The sequence below is a fragment of the Rattus rattus genome, chromosome 8, assembly GCF_011064425.1.
Source record: "Rattus rattus isolate New Zealand chromosome 8, Rrattus_CSIRO_v1, whole genome shotgun sequence".
NCBI lineage: Eukaryota > Metazoa > Chordata > Mammalia > Rodentia > Muridae > Rattus > Rattus rattus.
The window spans coordinates 98,469,642-98,491,598 of NC_046161.1; the positions used below are offsets into that span (position 1 = coordinate 98,469,642).

General features: G+C 37.8%; 1 protein-coding gene and 1 non-coding gene across 2 annotated transcripts in view; one reads left to right on the forward strand and one right to left on the reverse strand.

Annotated features, from left to right (window-relative positions):
* Dock3 (dedicator of cytokinesis 3) overlaps positions 1-21,957 on the reverse strand; it is a 341,809-nt gene that overhangs the window by 261,114 nt on the left and 58,738 nt on the right. The window contains exon 3 of the mRNA XM_032910506.1: positions 16,881-16,921. Within this exon, the coding sequence (XP_032766397.1) occupies positions 16,881-16,921 (41 nt within the window). The remainder of the gene's footprint in view (positions 1-16,880; positions 16,922-21,957) is intronic.
* Positions 20,830-20,960, forward strand: LOC116908394. The gene has a single exon (XR_004388938.1). It is a non-coding gene; the product is annotated as a small nucleolar RNA SNORA17 (small nucleolar RNA).

Genomic DNA, 21,957 nt, shown 5'->3' on the forward strand with positions numbered 1-21,957 from the left:
AGCGCACACACACTCTCACTCTCTTACTACTGTTGCTGTATACAACATGATGAAAAAGTAACTCAGTAGAAATGTGCTTCTATCACCTTGCAGACTATAGTCCTTCACTGAGGGAAGTCAGGGCAGGGAACTCAAGCAGGACAGAAACTTGGAAGCAGGAACTGAAGGAGGAGCTATGTAAGAACACTGCTTACTGGCTTACTCATCCTACTTTCTTACACATCCTAGAACCACCTGGCCAGAAATGGCATTACTCACAAAGAGACAGAACCTCCCTCAACAAATGCTAATCAAGAAAATGCCTTGTTTACAAACCAATCTTATGGAAGCATTTTCTCAATTGTGCTTTCCTCTTCTTAGATAACTATAACTTACGCCAAGCTAGACAAAAAATGCCAGGATGTGGAGGGGAACACATATACACAAATATCATTCAGGGAAGATCGCAGAAGATGGGGCACATAAGATGTATGAGCTAGAGGATGAGGAGGTGTGCCATGAATTGCTGCCTTCGCAACATGGCATGGGCCTTATACTAATGAACCACAGCAGTTGTAGTTACCTGCACAAAATCTATACAAGATTCAAGTTAATCAATATTTGAGCATGAGAAGTGAAAGGACTCCCGCAGCTCCACTTTTAGTCAAAGGGCTATTGGCTGTGACTACAAGAAGGAAGAGTCATATTGGGGTGGGGGCGGTATGCCTGCTAACAGGAGGCCCATGATCTGGTGAGTGGCCTCACACCTATGTTCAGGCAAGGTGCAGTAACTAAACTCAATGGGTTATTTAACAAAAGAAGAAGATGAGAAAGAGAAAAAGAAAGACTAGGAGATGAAGAAGATGGAAGTCAAGAGAGGAGGAAGGGCAATGTTATCAGATACATTACATGGGTAAAAAATGTCAAAGAATAAATCAGATATTCAAAAAAGTATGTATGACGATCTTATGGTGAAGTACCATTACTTTGTATAGTAACCTTAAAAAAAAAACTAATGAAAATGGCCAGGTGTGGGGGCGCTTACCTTTAATTCCAGCACTCTGGAGGCAGAGGCAGGTGGACCTTGGTGAGTTTGAGGACAGCTTGGTCTACATATGAAGCTCCAGAGCAGCCAAGATTGTATAGAAACTTTTTTAAATGAATGAATGAATGAATGAATGAATGAATGAATGAATGAAAAAAGAAAAGAAAAACAAAGAAGGAAAAAAGGAAGAAAGGAAGAAAAACAAAAACCTAATAAAATAAAGTAAAAACAGAAAAGGAAATAGTTACCAGTGAAGAAAGAGCCTACATAATGGAGAAAAATCTTTGCCAGATATTCATCTCATGAGATTAATATCTAGAATACTTCAAGAACCAAAAAGAAAACCCACAAGCCAATCAATTTAACCAATAAATGGGTAAATGAATTTAGTAAACAGCTCTCAAAAGAAGAAAAGCAAGGGCCTAGAGATCGCTCAACAGTCCAGAGCACTGGCTGCTCTTTTAGAAAACCTGGATTCAGTTCCTCAGTCATGTGACAGCCCATAACTGTAATTTTCAGATCAAGGAGATCTGATACTTTATTCTGGCCTGCCTGGGCACCAGTCATGCACATGGTGCACATAAATACAAGCAAGCACTCATAAATATGTATAAAGTAAAAATCCCTTTTCTCAAAAAAAGAAAAACTAATGGTCAACAAAAATATGAAACATGTTTAATATCTGTAGATATTATTATGGCTAGCTTTAATGTCAATTTGCCACAAATTAGAATCAGCTGAATAGGCAGTGTCACCTGAAGAACCACCCTGATCATGGTAGGAAGACTCACCCCAATTGTGGGTAGCACCTTCTGGTAGGATCCTAGATAAAAAAGTATATTTTAGAAAAGTTTATTCTCTCCCCTCTCACTTTGGCTACTGGGTTGATTTGCCTTGGTGTTGCTGCTGACGCTGTTACTGCTGCTTCCTTCCATGGCAGCAGAACCAGTATCTCTAAGCTTTCATTGAGTAACAGACATTTGCTTTCTAGGAATTTACCAGTGTCCTAGTGCCAGATTGGGATTACTGAGGCACCGCACCTTATGGCCTGAGTGACAACCAGTTGTCACCCCCTCCCTCCAGAGAGAGTGTTACTTTGGCACTAATCCAACTACTGTGGCACACAGCCTCAAGACCAATTCTGGGATCTCAGCATCTCAGGTGTGATTTGGCTGTTGTTACTATTTTAAAGCTTGCTTAATAGATTCCCCATGGGGAAATGCAAATCAAACTTCGGAGCCTCCCTGCCTAATAACTTGTGAGGCAGTATCACACATCTGGCATAGAAATTTTCATTTAATAACCCATGTCTTCTGAGGGAAGAGTGATGGCACACACACATACAACATTAGGGATCAAGAGTTTTTCTTGCCTAATTTTAATAGAGAGAGCCGAGATAACACAAAGAAAACAACATCCACAGAGATGGTGACAAAGCAGCAGTGGAAATGCAGACAGCTTCCATAGCCACATAAGAGGAGGACCCAAGAGATATGCAGCAAAACTTGAGTCTCAATGCCTAGGTTTATTAACTGTAACATTAGCAAGGGATTATTGCTATATAAGGAATTCTAACTTCCCAGAACTCTATAAGAGAGTTCAGGCCTTGTAAGTTACGCCTGAACACGAGTTGTGATACTTTACCAGCATATAATTAACAGTCCTAGTACCTAGTACCTTAAACAAGGGCTATGAAAGTAGAGGGAAACAGCCACTGGTGCTCCTACTTGTCTGCTGCTGCCACTTACCTTGTCAAATGCCCAGGGATATAAAGGCTGCCAGAGGCCAGCAGAACTCTATCTACATACAATTTCTACTCAGAGAAAAACGACCTCAACAAAATGATTCACAGAAAGCACTGAAAGGGTATTTACAATAAAGGTTTAAAGAAATCTCGACAATAAAATACTAATTCCAATAATGTTTAACTGTACTTACGCAGGGCTTCTAACCATCTGAGTTCAGCCTGGTTACACACTGAATTTGAGGTCTTATACTGTTTACATCCCCTAAAGTTCATGTATTGAAGGTTCTCAGAGTGGCACTACTGGGAAGTAATGAGTTCTTTAAAAAACAAAACCCCTGAGAGGTCATTAAGGGCAAGCATCCATGGAAATTCTGGTTCATATTGTATACAGAGTGCTCAACCACATGCCCCCTGGCCAATGCCATTTGATACAGCCAACCAAAGGCTCAATGCCTGATCGTGAACTTGAAGCTCTAAAAATATATGCCAAAATAAACCTCTTTACTATCTTCTGCGTTTCACTGTAGTAACAGAATGGTAGAATACTGTAAGACAACGGCACATGTGGAACTCAGCTGACCAGCAAGAAAGCCAAAAGTCCACCTCATTATCTGTGCCCTCTGGCATGCAATACTCTAAATACAAGCCTGCCTTTCTTCTCCTATCATACCAACCATCATTATCTTAACAATGCTGTTAAGTTGTTAGTTGGCTTGCATTATTTGTTGTTTCTTGAATATGCCTTGTAAAATCTACCATACAAAAGCTCCTTTCCTAACTCATGTAGTTCTAGGCATCTGTTGATAATTAATGTGTATCTGATATCACATAATGGAAGTAAATCTCAACTCTTAGAGAGCCCTTTGGTTTTCCCTCTTAAGCATATGCTCTATAGAAACCAAAACTGTAATAATAGTAGTTTTTTTCTTTTCCTTATTTATTTTGCTCTTATTGTTTAATATTTGGGTCTGTTCTTTTTTTTTTTTTTTTTTTTTTGTTCTTTTTTTGAGCTGGGGACCGAACCCAGGGCCTTATGCTTCCTAGGTAAGCGCCACCACTGAGCTAAATCCCCAGCCCTGGTCTGTTCTTTAAAAGCTATACATTTTTACTTAATACTTTGATACCACTGATTAACAGGCCCCTTCTTTATACATAGAACCTTAAAAGAGCAACTGTCAGCCAAGAAATCCTTTACTGTCAATTGGCCACACTGTCCTCTTAGAAGCCTAGATACTTTAGACACAATCACTCTGAGGACACTCCAACAGATGCAAAGGACCATCACAACCACAGCATGGCTGAAGAGTAACCACTCCAGATACCTTGCTTAGAAAGCAGCACTCCAAAAGATTTTTACAGTCATTTTCAGCATAACATACCAGAGAGTGAGCACTTCTCTTGGTGATTAATGTAAACAATCCTTCATCTGCATGAATGATTACCTTCTACTGACTACATAAATAGACTACCTGGAAGACACCCTCTTGTACTGGCCCCTGTGGTGCTGCAAAATTGTGCCTAATGAAAGGCTTCTTCCTAATGGGAACTGCAAAATAAAAAAGGCTGAGCTTATAAAAGCAAAAAAGAAAAATGGAGTTGTAGCAATGGCAGTGGCAACAACAGCAACAGCCACAGCAGTGCTAACAAAGACAGAATACTGGAAAGAAAGTGGCTGAAGAGCTGAAGAGTTCCAGAGAAAGGTCAATGGCAGAAATGGTGGAAAACAGGTATCTGAGAGGACAAAGAATAGTAGGAGTATAGATATGGCTACGGAGAGACAAAGCCATCAGATTATGGGCAATGATTATTGGAGGAGTTTCAGAGAACTGTCAAACTCTAGGATCTTGACACCAATGCCCAATACATACATACTAGTTACTGTATACACTGAGCTACACTCAATGTCCAAGAGATACTAGGAGCCATGGTTTATCACCCAAGGCTTTGGGAACTACAATTGCTGCTATTGACTATCTACTGCTAAAAGCTGAAGACAGAAGAGATGGTTCAGTGGGTAAAGGCACTTGACAGCAAGTCTGACAACCTGAGTTCTCTTCGCCCAAGTGGTAGAAAGAAAGTACTAACTTCCACAAGTTGTCCTCTAACCTCTACATGTGTGCCATTGTGTGTACGTGCACACACACACAGGAGCACGCAAGCACGCAAATACATACATACACACATACTTACATACATACTTTTTTAAAGAGGGAGGCTTATAATAGCTACCCATCAATGGTCACTTGCAATCAAAACACAGAACGATTTCCAACTGGCTGGTGCACGAACCCTCTTCCTCTCCCCCCACCCCACCTCTGTGTGTGTGTGTGTGTGTGTGTGTGTGTGTGTGTGTGTGTGTGTGTGTAGATAGGCATGTGCCACAGAGCACACGTAGATATCAGATGACACCTCAGGTACCCCATCGGGTCTTCAGCTTCCACTTTGTTTAAGACAAGTACTTTCTTGTTCACCAGTATGTATGTTGATCTTTTAGAACTATGTATGCTTCTTTCCACCTCCCCTCTCCCAATAGGAATATACTAGGATTACAGACATGGGCACTACTACTGCACACAGGCTTTTACATGGGTTCAGGGATCTGAATTCTGGTTATCAGGCTTGCACAATAAGCAGTTTACCAATGAGCCATCTCCCAAACACTACTTACAATTTCTATATGACTAAAGAAACAGCCAGAATAGTGTCACTTCAATCAGTCTTTTACTGTATCTAAGCAAATGCGTGCTTGAAGAAAAGCCTATTAAATGCTCAATGCCGTGGTTGGATTTAGCTCAGTGGTAGAATGCTTGCCTAGCAAGCGCAAAGCCCTGGGTTCAGAACACCAACACCAGAAAAAAAAAAAAAAAAAGAAAGAAAGAAAGAAAGAAAGAAAGAAAGAAAGAAAGAAAGAAAGAAAATGCTCAATGCCTTTAGTTTTCACTCAAACTTTATTCAACATTAAATAATTCAAATGTATAAACACAAAAATGATTTTTGGAGAATGCCAGAAAACTCAAAGTGAAAAAAATATGGACAGGAATGAGTATAAAAAATATTTACTCAAAAAACAATTCTACATATATATGAATATATTTATGTAGTATAATAATAATTAAAGAAAAAGAAACCATGAATTTGAGGAAACAGGAAGGACATGGAGAGGAGTTGGAGGGAAGATGGGGAAAATGGTCTAATTAGGTTTAAAATTTAATTTTTTAGCTAGTAGCGGTGTGGTGGCACATGCCTTCTGTCTCAGCACTCAGGAGGCAGAATTAGGCAATCTCTTAGTTCGAGGCCAGCCTGATCTACAAAGCAAGTTCCAGGACAGCCAGGGCAACATGAGACCCTGTCTCATAAAAAGTCAAAAGCAAAAACAATTAAAAGACAAAACACTTTAGCTATTTTATCTTTAGTTACTGATAACATAGAATGATCAAAATAAGCAATATAAGTACAAATTTAAACTGGAAAGAGATAAATTTGGGAGTTACAGTTATATTCAATATACAATTCTGCTCTGAAATTTTATTTTTTATTATTTGTTTATTCATTTCTTGATGAAAAGTAAGTATTAGGGCTGGAAAGAGAGCTCGGTAGTTAAGAGGACTGGCTGCTATTCCAAAAAGACCAGGATCACTTCCAAGCACATACATGGCAGCTCATAACTGTAACTCCAGTTTCAAGGGATTTAATGCCCTCTTCTAACCTTCTCAGGTGCCGGATATGCTAATACACAGACATGCACATGCAAAAAGCAAAACATAAAAATAAGTATTTTTTTATTTTAAGGCAATTATTAATACAATTTAACTCAAAATCCTTCATTCCCAGTGTTTACATGAGAGCATATGGTCAGGTCTGGTTGATTTAGGTCTCCTCCTTACATTAAACAGGTGGGTACTATTCATCTCAACTTTAAGTAACAGACTAAAGTTAAGGAAATGAAAGATGCACAAACTACATCTAAACAGAGAGGATTTGGTGGTTAACACATTAGTGTTGTAAGTCATATATGGCATAGGTACTTCAGGAACATTTGAAATTCTCTACTAAATTTTCCAGTAAATTGAAGCAAAGTTGTTTTTGTCCTCCACACAAGGATGCTCACATGTTACCATTAAAGGAGAGATGCTAGCTTATTAATACTCTGATTGTAGTCATCAATAGTTAAGCATCTTGGGCTGGGACTGGGTTCTTGCCTCGCCTGCCTGAGGCCCTGAATTCGAACCCAAGTACTGCAAAAAAGTTAGAAGTCTTGAGAGGAATGAAGAATTCTTTACATAATTCAGAGAAATTTTCAGATAATTCCTTTTTAAATGAAATAAACTCAAATCTACATTTATCAAATAACTTTAGCCCCCAAAATAATGAAAGCATAACTCTTACATATATCATTATATGAGATGACAAGAAATTACTTCTTGAAAGTTTATAATACTGTTTTAACCACTGAACGTATTATAAGCAGACTTCAATATTTTATTCAGACTGTGTGTGAACTTTATTGAAAAACTAATCTGAACTATTTTTGATGTGTTTTGAAAAGGAATACCAATACAAACTTAAGATGTGAATATCTGTTGCTAGTAAATCCTATAGCCACCTAAAATTCTAGAAAGTTGATATTACCAAAATACACAATTACAGAAGTTCTATAGTTGCATAAAAATAATAAAATCTGATTGGACACAAAAAAACTTCTAACACTGCTTAGTATAACATTCCTGTTTAATTAGCTGTCAAACTATTTCAGAAACTAAATACAAAATAACTCTCACAAAATCCAAATAACTATCTCATAATGAAAAGAATTTAGAAACATGTGTATGGCTATGAGCAAATCTTTGTAATTCTAAAATAAAAATTAGTCACCTTTCTGGAGGAATCAGTTAAGAAGCTAGAAGAAGTCACCCAAAGACCATGTAGAGAAACCCAATTATCATAATGGTCCAAATGTGAACTGTTAATTCAGGAAGTTTCTATTTGCACATTACTTTTAGAATATGTGACCAAATTATTAAAACCTAAAATGAAATATTAATTAATAACTGTTAGAAAAAAATGGAAATCTGTAACTTATACCATATGCTATTTATCTTAATATTTAAGATCTATGGCACCTTTTTTAAAAATTCTACTAGTAGTATTTTCATATCAAAATGAAGAAAGTAATCATTGAATTAAATGTCTTATGACTACAGTTGCAAATTAATGCACAATATACGGTTTCAATATCTTACTGAAGAAGAAATACTGAAAAGGGTGGCCATCTGCCAAGGTGGTCAGGTGGGACCCCAGACAACTACAGCTACAGATAGCCTAATGGAATCAAAATAATTGGGAGTTCACCCACTCAAATCACAGTTTGACAGATAAAATGGTTACTCATCTAGTATCTATGATATTCTGAAGTACTTTATTATCAATCAGCAAATAATCAAAATAATTACATTTATGGCTAGAAGAAAGCTCACCAGAAATAAGGTGCTTGCCTTGCAAAGACAGGACTTAAGTTTGACAATAAACACACACACACATAAGAACATCTGGGTACAGTGGCACACATGAACACTCAGAGCAGAAGAGGCTGAGCCAAGTGAATTCTTCGGGTTCTCTTGCTGGGCAGTTCACCTATGTGGAGAACTCCAAGCCAGTGAGAGACACTGTCTCAAAAAATAAATAATAAGATAAAATAAAATAATAAAATAAAATAGGGGTGGACAATACCTAAGAAACAAACCCATCTCCTTTTGCGCCCAGAGCTGGGGCTGTCCCACAGCTCTCAGACCTAAAACCTGCTCTGAGAGAGTCTCCAAGAAGCTCCCTCACTCCAAAGATCACAGGCTCACAGGCCCACAGGAGAGACAAGCTCCAGTCAGAGACAGCAAGAACAACTAACATCAGAATCTAAGCAACAGAAACCAAGACTACTTGGCATCATCAGAACCAAGTTCTCCCACCACAGCAAATACTGGCTATCCAAACACAATGGAAAAGTAACATTTGGATTTAAAATCACATCTCATGATGATGTTGGAGGACTTTAAGAAGGACATTAAAAAAAAACTCCCTTAAAGAAATACAAGACAACACAGGTAAACAAGTAGAAACCCTTAAAGAGGAAATACAAACATCCCTTAATGTATTACAGGTAAACACAACCAAACGAGTGAAGGAATTGAAAAAAAAATCCAGGATCTAAAAATGGAAATAGAGACAATACTGAAATCACAAAGGAAGACAACCCTAGAGATTGAAAACCTAGAAAAGAGATCAGGAGTCATAGACACAAGCACTGCCAACAGAATACAAGATAGAAAAGAGAATCTCAAGAAGCAGAAGATACCACAGAAAACATTGAGACAACAGTCAAAGAAAATGCAAAACACAAAAAACTCCTAACTCAAAACATCCAGGAAATCCAGGACACAATGAGAAGATCAAACCTAAGGATAATAGGTATAGGAGAGAGTGAAGATTCCCAACTTAAAGGGCCAGTAAATATCTTCAACAAAATTATAGAAGAAAACTTCCCTAACCTAAAGAAAGAGATGCCCATAAACATACAAGAAGCCTACAGAACTCCAAATAGATTGGACCAAAAGAGAAATTCCTCCCATCACATAAAAGACAAAACACCAAATACACAAAACAAATTAAGAATATTAAAAGCAGCAAGGGAAAAAGGTCAAGTAACATATAAAAGTAGACCTATCAAAATTAAACCAGACTTCTCACCAGAGACTATGAAAGCCAAAAGATCCTGGTAGATGTCATACAGACCCTAAGAGAACACAAATGCCAGCCCAGGCTACTATGTCCAGCAAAATTCTCAATTAACGTAGATGAAGAAACCAAGATATTCCATGAAAAAAGAAGCAAATTTACACAATATCTTCCAACAAACCAAGTCCTACAAAAGATAATAGATGGAAAACTCCAACACAAGGAGGAAAACTACATCCTGGAAAAACCAAGAAAATAATCTAATTTCAACAAACCCAAAAGAAAATAGCTATACAAACGTAATTCTTCCTCTAACAACAAAAATAACAGGAAACAACAATCATTGGTCCCTAATATCTCTCAACATCAATGGACTCAATTCCCCAATAAAAAGACATAGACTAACAGACTGGATACTTAAATAGGACCCAGCATTTTGATGCATACAAGGATTGCACCTCAGTGACAAAGACAGACACTATCTCAGATAAAAGGTTAAAAAAATTTTTTTCCAAGCAAATGGTCCCAAGAAAAAAAACTGGAGTAGCCATTCTAATATCAAATAAAATCGATTTTCAACCAAAAGTTATCAAAAAAGATAAGGAAGGACACTTTATACTCATCAAAGGAAAAATCTACCAAGATGAACTCTCAATTCTGAAAATCTATGCTCCAAATGCAAGGGCACCCACATTCATAAAAACAAACCTTACTAAAATTCAAAGCACACCACACCCAAGAAAGGTAGGAGACTTCAACATCCCACTCTCATCAATGGACAGTTCATGGAAACTGAAACTAAATGGAGACACAGTGAAACTAACAGAAATTATGAACCAAATGGATTTAACAAACATCTATAGAACATTTCATTCTAAAACAAAAGAATATGCCTTCTTCTCAGCACCTCATGGTACCTTCTCAAAAACTGACCATACAATTGGTCACAAAACAAGCTTCAATAGATACAAGAAGATTGGATCCCATGCATTCTATCATATCACCATGTAATAAAGCTGGTTTTCAATAACAACAAAAACTTCAGAAAGCCAACATATATATGGAAGCTTAACAATGCTCTACTCAATGACAACGTGGTCAAGGAAGAAATAAAAAGAAATTACAGACCTTTTAGAATTTGATGAAAATGAAGGAACAACATACCCAAACTTATGGGATACAATGAAAGCAGTGCTAAGAGGAAAACTCTGAGTTCTCCAAAAAGAAACTGGAGAGAGCATATACTAACAGCTTGACAGCACACCGGAAAGCTCTAGAAAAAAAAAAAAAAGAAGCAAATTCACCCAAGAGAACTAGATGGCAAGAAATAATCAAACTCAGAGCTGAAATCAACCAAGTAGAAACAAAAAGGACTATAGAAAGAATCAACAAAACCAGGAGCAGGTTCTTTGAGAAAAATCAACAAGATAGATAAATTGTTAGCCAGACTAACCAGAGGGCAGGAGACAGTATCCAAATCAACAAAATCAGAAATGAAAACGGAGACATAACAGAAACTGAGGAAATTCAAAAACTTGTCAGATCCTACCATAAAAGCCTATACTCAACAAAACTGAAAAATTGAGATGAAATGGACAATTTTCTAGACAGATACCAGGTACCAAAGCTAAATCAGGATCAGATAAACCATCTAAACAGTCCCATATACCCTAAAGAAATAAGAAGCTGTCATTACAAGTCTCCCAACCAAAAAAGCCCAAGATTAGATGGGTTTAGTGCAGAATTCTATCAGACAATGAAAGAGGAACTAATACTCTTCAAACTATTCCAAGAAACAGAAACAGAAGAAACACTACCCAATTTGTTCTATGAAGCCACAATACCAAAACCACTCAAAGATCCAACAAAGAAGAAAACTTCAGACCAATTTCCTTCATGAACATCAATGCAAAAATACCCAATAAAACTCTCAAAAACCAAATCTAAGAACACATCAAAATGATCATTCCCCATGATCAAGTAAGCTTCATCCCAAGGATACAAGTATGGTTCAATATATGGAAATCCATCAATGCAATCCACCATATAAACAAATTCAAAGAAAAAAAAACACATGATCATCTCATTAGATGCTCAGAACGCATGTGACAAAATTCAACACCCCTTCATGATAAAAGGCTTAGAAAGATCAGGAATTCAAGGTCCATATCTAAACATAGTAAAAAGCAATATACAGCAAACCAGTAGCCAACATTAAACTAAACTGAAAGAAATTTGAAACAATCCCACTAAAATCAAGGACTAGACAAAGCTGCCCACTCTCTCCCTACCTATTCAATATAGTACTGGAAGTCCTAGCCAGAGCAATTAGACAACAAAAGAGGTCAAAGAGATACAAATTGGAAAGGGAAAAGTCAAAATATCACTATTTGCAGATGATATAACAGTAAACTTAAGTAACCCCAAAAGTTCTACCAGAGAACTACTGCAGCTGATAAACAACTTCAGCAAAGTGGCTGGATTAAAAAATTAACTCAAACAAATCAGTAGCCTTCCTCTACTCAAAGGATAAACAGGCTGAGAAAGAAAGTAGGGAAACAACACCCTTCATAACAGCCACAAATAACATAAAATACCTTGGTGTGACTCTAACTAAGCAAGTGAAAGATCTATATGACAAGAACTTCAAGTCTCTGAAGAAAGAAATTGAAGATCATCTCAGAAGATGGAAAGATCTTCCATGCTCATGGATTGGCAGGATTAATATTATAAAAATGGTCATCTTGCCAAAAGCAATCTACAGATTCAATGTAATCCCCATCAAAATTCCAACTCAATTCTTCATAGAATTAGAAAGAGCAATTTGTGGGATCATTTGGAGAAGCAAAAAACCCAGTACAGAAAAAATTCAGGATATTCTCAACAATAAAAGAATTTCTAGGGGAATCACCATCCCTTACCTCAAGCTGTATTACAAAGAAATAGTGATTTTAAAAAAAAGGCATGGTATTGGTACAGAGACAGGAGGTAAATCAATGGAATAGAATTGAAGACCCAGAAATGAACCCACATACCTACGGTCACTTGATCTTTGACAAAGGAGCTAAAACTATCCAATGGAAAAAAGATAGCATTTTCAACAAATGATGCTGGTTGAACTGGAGGTCAGCCTGTAGAATGCAAACTGACCCATTCTTATCTCCTTATAAAAAGCTCAAGCCCAAGTAGATCAAAGACCTCTACATAAAACCAGATTGACTCAACCAAATAGAAGAAAAAGTGGGGAAGAGCCTCAAACACATAGGCATAAGGAAAAATTTCCTGAACAGAACACCAATGGCTTATGCTCTAAGATCAAGAATTGACAAATGGAACCTCAAAAAATTGCAAAGCTTCTGTAAGACAAAGAATACTGTCAATAAGACAAACTCGAGAGAATCAAATAATCTTATTTAAAAAATGGGGTTAAAAAGCTAAATAAAGAATTCTCAACTGAGGAATACCAAATAGCTGCAAAGCACCTAAAGAAATATTCAACATCCTCAGTCATCAGGGAAATGCCTATCAAAACAACCCTGAGATACCACCTCGCACCAGTCAGAATGGCTAAGATCAAAACCTCAGGAGACAGTAGATCCTGGCAAGGATGTGAAGAAAGAGGAACACTCCTCCATTGTTGCTGGGACTGCAAGCCAGTACAACCACTCTGGAAATCAGTCTGGCATTTCCTCAGAAAATTGGACATAGTACTACTATCTGAGGACTCAGCTATACCACTTCTGGGCATACACCCAAAAGATGCTCTAACATATAACAAGGACACATGTTCCACTATGTTCATAGCAGTCTTATTTATAATAGCCTGGAGCTGGAAAGAACCCAGATGTTCTTCAACAGAGAAATGGATACAGAAAATGTGCTACATTTGCACAATGGAGTACTATGTAGCATGATGTCATTATGCAGCAAGGCAGGTACAGGATAAGGTGAAGCCTATCACTGAATGAGTAGGAAGGGTAGCTGAAGAAAAGTCTAGGAAAGAGAGAGGAAGAGGAGGAAGAAGAGGAGAGGAAGAAGGAAGATGGAGACAGAGGAGGACGAGGATTCCTATCCAGGTGGTCTAGGTCAATTTTTATCTTGTGTACGTGGGCGGTTTCTATATTAATTGGCAGTGAATTTATTCTGTGGATTTATTATAGATTGATAATTTAACATATAAATCTACTTGTTAAACTACAAGTTTCTAGAGCTTTGATTTTATCAAAACTTACAGGGGATGTTAGCAAAGTTCCCGGCCAGCAGAGAGACAACCTGTCTCAGTTCTGGAAGCCTTGCTAGGCTATAGCATGCGTGGGGCTAGCATGGCATGGTGCCACACTACAATAGCCTGCTGAACATGATGTATGTGTCAGGCATGGTAACAATCTGCCAAGGGGACAGTATGTGAAAACAACTGGCAGAGAAACTGCCAGAGCACACACCTCCCGCAGATCCACACAGTGTAAATGCACAGGTACCAGTAGCCACCAATTCGTATTTTATTTTTACCACAACTCAGCTATTAAAAAGAATGACTACATGAAGTTCTTAGGCAAATGGGTGGAACTAGAAAATATCATCCTGAGTGAGATAACCCAGTCACAAAAGAACACAAATGGTACGCACTCACTGATACGTGGATATTAGCCCAAAAACTTGAAATGCCTAAAAAAAATTTTTTTTTGAATCATTTGAAGCCCAAGAAGAAGGAAGACCAAAATGTAGATGCTTCAGTCCTTCTTAGAAGGAAGAACAAAATACTCATGGTAGGAAATACAGGGACAAAGAGTGGAGCAGGGACTAAAGAAAGGACCTCCAGACACACTGCCCAACCTGGGGATCCATCCCATATGCTGCCACCAAAACCAGTCTCTATTACTGATGCCAAGAAGTGCTTGCTGACAGGAGCCTGATATGGGTGTTTCCTGAGAGACTCTGCCAGAGCCCTATTGGTACAGATGAGGATGCTTGCAGCTAACAACTGGACTGAACAAAGGGACCCCAATGGAGGAGTTAGACAAAAGACTGAAGGAGCTGAAGGGATTTTCAATACCATAAGAAGAACAATATTGGGGTTGGGGATTTAGCTCAGTGGTAGAGCGCTTGCCTAGCAAGCACAAGGCCCTGGGTTCGGTCCTCAGCTCCAGGAAAAAAAAAGAAGAAGAAGAAGAAGAAGAAGAACAGTATCAACCAATCAGACCCCACCAGAGCTTCCAGGGACTAAACCACCAACCAATGAGTATAAATGGAGGGACCCATGACTCCAGCCACATTATATGGCAGAGGGTGGCATTGTCCATCATCAATGGGAGGAAAACGCTTGTTTCCCCGATGTAGGGTAATGCAGGGCATGGAGGTTGGAGTGGGTGGGAATGGGAGCATCTTCATAGAAGCTGGGGGAGGGGTGAGGGGGAGGGAAGAAGGAGGAAAGGGGATAACATTTGAAATGTAATACATAAAATATCCAAGAAAAAGAAAATTATTAAAAAGAAACAAACAAAAAAAAGAAAAAAGAAACAAACAAACCCAAGGTCGGTGGTCCTCTGGATTCTATATAAATGCACATGGGGAGATGTATTGAACATTTGAAAGGTATTATTCAGTCTGCACAGTAATCACCAAGTACTAATACTGGAAGCAAGGCAAAGGGGTTGCAAAGTTCACATATAATGAACACAAATAAAAACATGTAATATCACTAATTATTGCTTTCCATTGATATTCACATTCATCCAACTTCTAACTTTGGCACAATTTAATGAAGATTCTTAAAATAAATGTAGAAATTATTCTCATATAAGCATTCTTGAGGAAATGTAAAACCTGTAGTGTTTCAAGTTTAGAAATACGTGGAGAAAATTACCTTTGAGGTAGTTCTCTATTAAAGGCAAGTTTTGCGTCATAGCATTACTAATACCTTGCATCCTTTTTCAACCTTTCAACATGGCAGGGGGCTAGACACATGGGGTGGTGGTGATAAGGTTTCTCGTGGAAAGAGGTCATATATGATACTAAACATCTTATATTGCACAAGATGGTTTCTTACATCTAATAAGTGCACAGCCCAAAACGTCATGCTAACAATGAAAAGGCTTAACAGTGCTGAATTAAGATTTGAAGGTACTGGTTTTTTTCTAGTAATTACCTTAAAAAGTAGTAAAAATGAATTTCACTGGCAAGCTAATGACTAAAACTCTCAATAAATTTTAATGAAATATTAACATGTTTATATTTTTAATATAAGAAAAAACTTTTAATATTATGCTACCAAAAGATCAGAAATGTGAACAATATTAATTATGAAAGAGTAAGCAGGAATAGGGGTATAGCTCAGGGGTAGCACTTGTCCAGTATGTACAATACCCTGTCATTTAGGTCCCAAGCACCAAAAAATAAAACCAAGCAAAAAAAAATGTTAAAAATGGATTAGTAAAGGGAATGGAGAGATCGCTCAGTGGCTTTTTTCCACTTTGCATCTTAGCAAAAAAAAAATTCATCTAACTAGACATGTGGTTCCACAACACTAAAATTATAAATAAGTCAATTTAGTTTTTGTCAAATCTTGAAGAAAAATTACTTGTAAGTATGAATAGGCTTCTTCAAAACAAGCATATAGCTATAATCACATTTACATTTTTTGTGATTTCTGAAAAATCATTTTAACATTGCCTGAGCATTGACTTCGACAACTCTGCCATAAAGGTGGCTGAGCTACTATAAAGGATTAAAGATAAACTAGAAACAGTTGCTACTGCCTGTTAATAATACATGATGGAAATCCTGTTGTAGGATGATGTCATACAGGTGAAGGCAGGTACAAGATAGAACAAGGCCTGTCACTGGACAAGAAGAAAAGGATGGGCGGGAGAAAAGTTTAAAGGAAGAGGAGGAGACTGGAACAGGAGGAGGAAGAGAAACAGGGGAGAGAACGTGGAGGCAGATGTTAAGATTCCTCTCTGCACATTTACAGATTGTTGTTCTTAAGGGATGGATGTATACAGGGCTTTGTATGTCTAGATGAGCAAATTATATATCATCAATTGGATCAGAGGTTATTGTGTTGTGTGTACTTTTATGTGGCAATTTAAGTTCAAGAGAGTATGTGGTGGCTAGAGACACAAGTATGTCTGGCATGGTGGCAACCTGCCTTGGGAACTGGATGGGTAGAGAGACTGCTGCCAGGCTCAGAGAGAAGCTATCAGCAGTGTGATATGGGATGGAGCAGAGCAGGGTCAGAGGCTTTGCTGACTGAGATGAAGATGTCTACCAGACACCTTGGGGCACTGCGGTGTTGGACCTAAAGCAGGGTAAAAGACAGCATTTTCTATAATTTTACAGCAACATCCTATACATTAAGGACCACAATGATGAATTTTCCATTACCTTTACATTAGGCTTCTTTGTTGAAACTCCTCTGTACCAACCTAAAAAGATATTAAAAAAAGTTACAGTTGTTCTGTAAGAGACAAAATGAAAAAATTGTCATTTTTAAAAGCAGGTGAATGTAAAATTTTCTATAATACATTTTGGTTTCATTAGGATCTATAACTGTGCTAGCAGTTTACTCCTGAAGGAAGAAGTTTTTTATTTTTATTCAGTCTTGTTTTATATGGCAGATAGGAAGTACAGCCCAGACTGTTTCCTGACTCACTCACTCTCAATGCAGCATACTGTACTAAGCCCTTGTTTGTCTGTTTGTTGTTGTTTCTGCTTAGTTGCTAACATTCCTATCCCTTCTATTAGAGAGAAAGAGAGAGAGAGAGAGAGAGCAACCTTTTTCCTTCCAACATTCATATACAGCAATACTAATAAAAGTTTCAATTACACACAGAAGTTTAATTTTCAGGCAAGGGAAATCTTATTGGCAACCTTTCTTAATTCTAATCTATTACTTTCTCAATTTGGCACTATCATGTTAGAGTATAAACTAAGAAAAGCACTTACAAAAGGAAAACAAAAATGGAGAGTACACATAACAGCTAATATTAACTGAAAACTTTTGTTATTATTTTTACATATTGGGATTTAGGGAATTTTCCATGTTCTAATCTTCAAATCTCACAACAATGCTATGAAAGGGGGAAAGTTCTAATTTTCTCACTTGAAAAACACACACTACAAAATAGAAAATCTGTTTCTTTTAGTAATAGCAGCTATGACAATAAATTTCAATAACTAGTTTCACAAACTGAGTCTCAATCTCTTCGTTTATCTTACTATGCATAACATGAATATATTAAGAGACAACACATGGCAGAATTAGGGTCTCTAAAAACCTTGAGAAAGAAAGAAAGAAAGAAAGAAAGAAAAGAAAGAAAGAAAGAAAAGAAAGAAAAGAAAGAAAGGAAGGAAGGAAGGAAGGAAGGAAGGAAGGAAGGAAGGAAGGAAGGAAGGACGGACGGACGGACGCATGAAAATACATCCATCAAAGCTGTGGGATATTGGGGAAAAAATAGGCAACCAGTCTATGGAAAAAAAGAGGACATCTATAAACAGACCCAAATATATGCCTGGTGTCCAAATATATGGTCAATTTTAGGAAAAGTTCCATGAGCTGCTGAAAAGAAGGCATATTCTTTTGAGTTCGGGTGAAATGTTCCATAAATAACTGTTAGGTTCATTTGGCTTATAATATCAGATAGCTCTAGCATTTTTCTATTTAAGTTTTGTCTGAATATCATGTCTATTGGTAAGAATGGAGTATTTAAGACAACCACTGAAATAGAATCTAAGGATTCTTTGGAAAGTCACTTGTGTTTGATGGTGTTTTGCTGGGGCAAACATGTAAAGGAGTGTTTTCCTGAAGCAGACCCAGAAGAAAGGATGTTCTGCTAAAGCAAGCACGTGAAAGGACACGTGATGAGAGATTCTTTGCTACAGACACACATATATTGGTCTGCCTTACATTGCATAGTTGAATTCTATTTGTTGGGACTCCATAGAAAGAAACACACCAAAAAACTTATGGTGGTACACTGCAGTTTCTTGCCTCTTCTGTGGACTCAGGCTGATGATTAGCAGTGTGATATCAGCTGAGAGAGATGCACGTGCTGAGGCAAGACACGTGAAGGACACTTTGAGGGTATAAATAGGACGACAAAGTATCAGGGATTAAGCCTGGCTTGCATATAGAGCTAGCTGTGCAATGCTTATTGGTCTCAAGTCTCCACTGATCTTCTCTTGGCTGAGACAGGCATAGCTAAGAACTTCTGGCATTCCTGTAGGCCCTGTACTCTCCTGCTGACTCATACTGAGGCTGAGTCCTTTCTGTCTCTGCTAGGTAGTGCCACTGATGCTGATTTGTGTTTGCTATCCCACCTCTTCCAAACTGGACTGCTGGTGTATCCATGAGGTGTTTGTGAGTGGACTGAGCTGCCACTAACTGCTAACCTATGAACTGAACTGCTGATTTCCAGACAATACAGATTGGAGTTGTTTCAGAGAACCTTTTTAAGCAGGTCCACTGCCCCCCACAAAAAAAAAATCTTTTATTTTTCACTACTTCTAGTGAGTGGTGGGCTACAAGGGAGGTTAAAGTGTTTAAGAATCATTATTAAAAGACTTTGAAAACATTAAAGTTATAACCCACTAACACTGTGTGGGTCAATGTGTGATTTAACTGTGTAGTGCTTCTTTTATAAACATGGGTGCCCTTGTATTTGGTACACAGATGTTAAGAACTGCAATGTCCTCTCAGTAGATTTTTCCTTTGATGAATATATAGTGCCCTTCTCTATCTCCTTTGAGTAGTTTTGATCTGAAGTCTATTTTGTCAGATATTAAAATGGCTATACCAGCTAACTTCTTGGGTCTATTTGCTTGGAATTTTTTCCATCCTATTACTCTGAGTTGCTATCTATGCTAGGGTACATTTCTTGGATATAACAGAAAGATTATTCCTAGGTTTCAAATCCATTCTATTAATTTGTGTCTTTTTACTGGGGAATTGAGGCCACTAATGTTCAGAGTTATCAATGGGCAAAAGTTTGTTCATTCCTGTTTTTACTGTTGTGGTGGTGATGGAGGTGGTAGTGTAAGGCTTTTATCCCCTGCTTTTAGAAAAAAAAATACAAGTCATAACTTTACTTCTCTTTCACCATATTGAATCACTAAACGTTCTTTCATCTTTTTCACAATTCCTTATTCTTCTTATGAAAATTTGGACTGGGTTTTCTTTTCTAGCTGAGACCAGAAGCTAAAGCGTGGCTGAACTGCATTAGACATGTAAATATATAGTGGCTAAAAAAGTGAATCTGTAAGATATGAGGTGACAGAATCCATTTGAGAAGTCTGTTGGTTTAAACTAATACATGTACAATATCTTTACACAGTCGCTCACACAGTGACTCAAAAGATGGAAGGAGAGGCAGTTGACAGGAATAAGAAACACTAAGGTTCTGTTTGCCTTTTACTGCTATAAATTTCTCAAGGAAAGACTAGGATTATGAAATAGGTTAAGTCAGAATTGCTTAATATAAATAGTGTAAATTCTAAGAGACCAAAAACACACACTTTCAAAGATCTATGTAAAGTCCCTTTTTGAAAAAATTAAGACATAAAATAAAAAATGGGTTCAAATCTATTCATGAATTAGCAGCTACAGTTCTCTTCTTACCAATAAGATGCTGATAAATACACTGTCAATGAGATTTATTATTACAACAAAATGACACCGCTAGACCTGAAACCAGATGGGATGAGTATATGTGTGGGGGCTGGAGACCCCAACACAGGTCTTCCTGCTTGCACAGCAAGTACTTTATTGACTAAGCCACCTTCAGCCCCATAGACCCCTTATCACCACTAAAATCACTCATAATTCTAATGTTTCAACTAACTTTTACTTATAACTCATCTTCACACAAAATACTATCTAAAGCTACCCATCTGTTGGTTGTCTTTTTGAACAAGGCTTAAAAAGAAACTCCAGCCAAAACCAAGATACAAAGAGTAAATTGGGAAATTCGAGAGACTAAAATAAACTGAAATGTCTCTTTTGATTTGGTGTCCCAAGCTCAGACTAGGTTAAAAGGAAAAAGAAATGTTCTTAGTCTACACTATTTATTATTGAGGGGGGAATTTTTCTTGAAAAGGCAAACTGAGTGTTCTCTAAACTAGATTTACAAAAACATCTTACAATTACAATTCCTTCACTGACACAAGAAATACATAAAACATCTTATGCTGAAAAGAGTCAAGCAAAGAGCTGCTACAAAGTAAATTTAAAGGGGAGGGAGTGACCCAGTGAAGAATTCTTGGAGTAGGGACTGGGAAAGGAGGCAACCTTTGGAATGTAAATAAATAAAACAATTTAAAAAAAAAAATCCATTCAGCTGCCCCTAGAAGCTTGCAACTGTGGCTGCTGTGTTCCATGTGCGTCAGTAGGTGGCAGAGAGGAAAGAAATTATGTCTAAGCTCAGTATTCTGACCTATGAATATTTGAATGATTAGTAGCCTCACACTCCCTGAAAAAAGCAAGCCTGAGATAACCACCAGTCCAAGAGGGACTCAGATAGGGAGCTAGCCTGAAACAATCACCAATCCCATGCTGCTCAGACCCTGAAGACTCCTAGGACTAGGAGCAAGCCCACTAAAAGAACCCCCCTCCTGGGACTGAGGGCCCAGGACGGGGGTGAGCCTGAGACAGATGACCCTCCCATGGGACCACACCAGAGGAAAAGCAAGCACAAGATAATTACCAGACCTGCACTATAGGACCTAAGACAACCACCACCACACAGGCTTGGGGGAGCAAACCATGCCTGAGATGACCCCTGCCCAGCACCATAATGCATAAGTGGGGCTTATGGACAGGAAATCGGGAAGGGGAATAACATTTGAAATGTAAGTAAAGAAATATATCTAATTTTTAAAAAAGTGGATGGAGAAAACTGACTCCACAAAGTTGTCCTCTAACCTCTTTACACACATGTGGCACATGTTCCCATACACAAATACCGCAATATATATGAGCACACACAGAGACATGTGCAATAATAAATAATTTAAATGTCATATGTAATCAAATGTCATTAAAAATTAAGGTCTGACATCAAACTCAATTTCTGACATATAAATATTAATGTCTCTTTTATACTAGGGATTTTAAAATTTAAGAGTATCCTGACAAAAGGAAGATTAAGGGAGGATTTATTTTAGCTCATGGCTTTAAGAGACAGGTCCACTGTAGCAGGCACAGGGCAGCTGATCACACACTTTCTCTAAAGTAAGGCAAGAAAGACAGATGCATGCAGCACTCAGCTACCTGCCTCCTCTTTAACTTTGTAGACTGTGAAAAGGTGCTTTGGTGAATTTTCCATCCTCAGCTAAATTACTTCTCTGTACAATGCCTTCAAAGACATACCTAGAGATCTCCTAAATGATAAGATTAGCCACCACAGAGTTAATTACAGCACATTCTGCTTGAGCAGTTGGTTCACAAAGAAAAGAAAATATTATG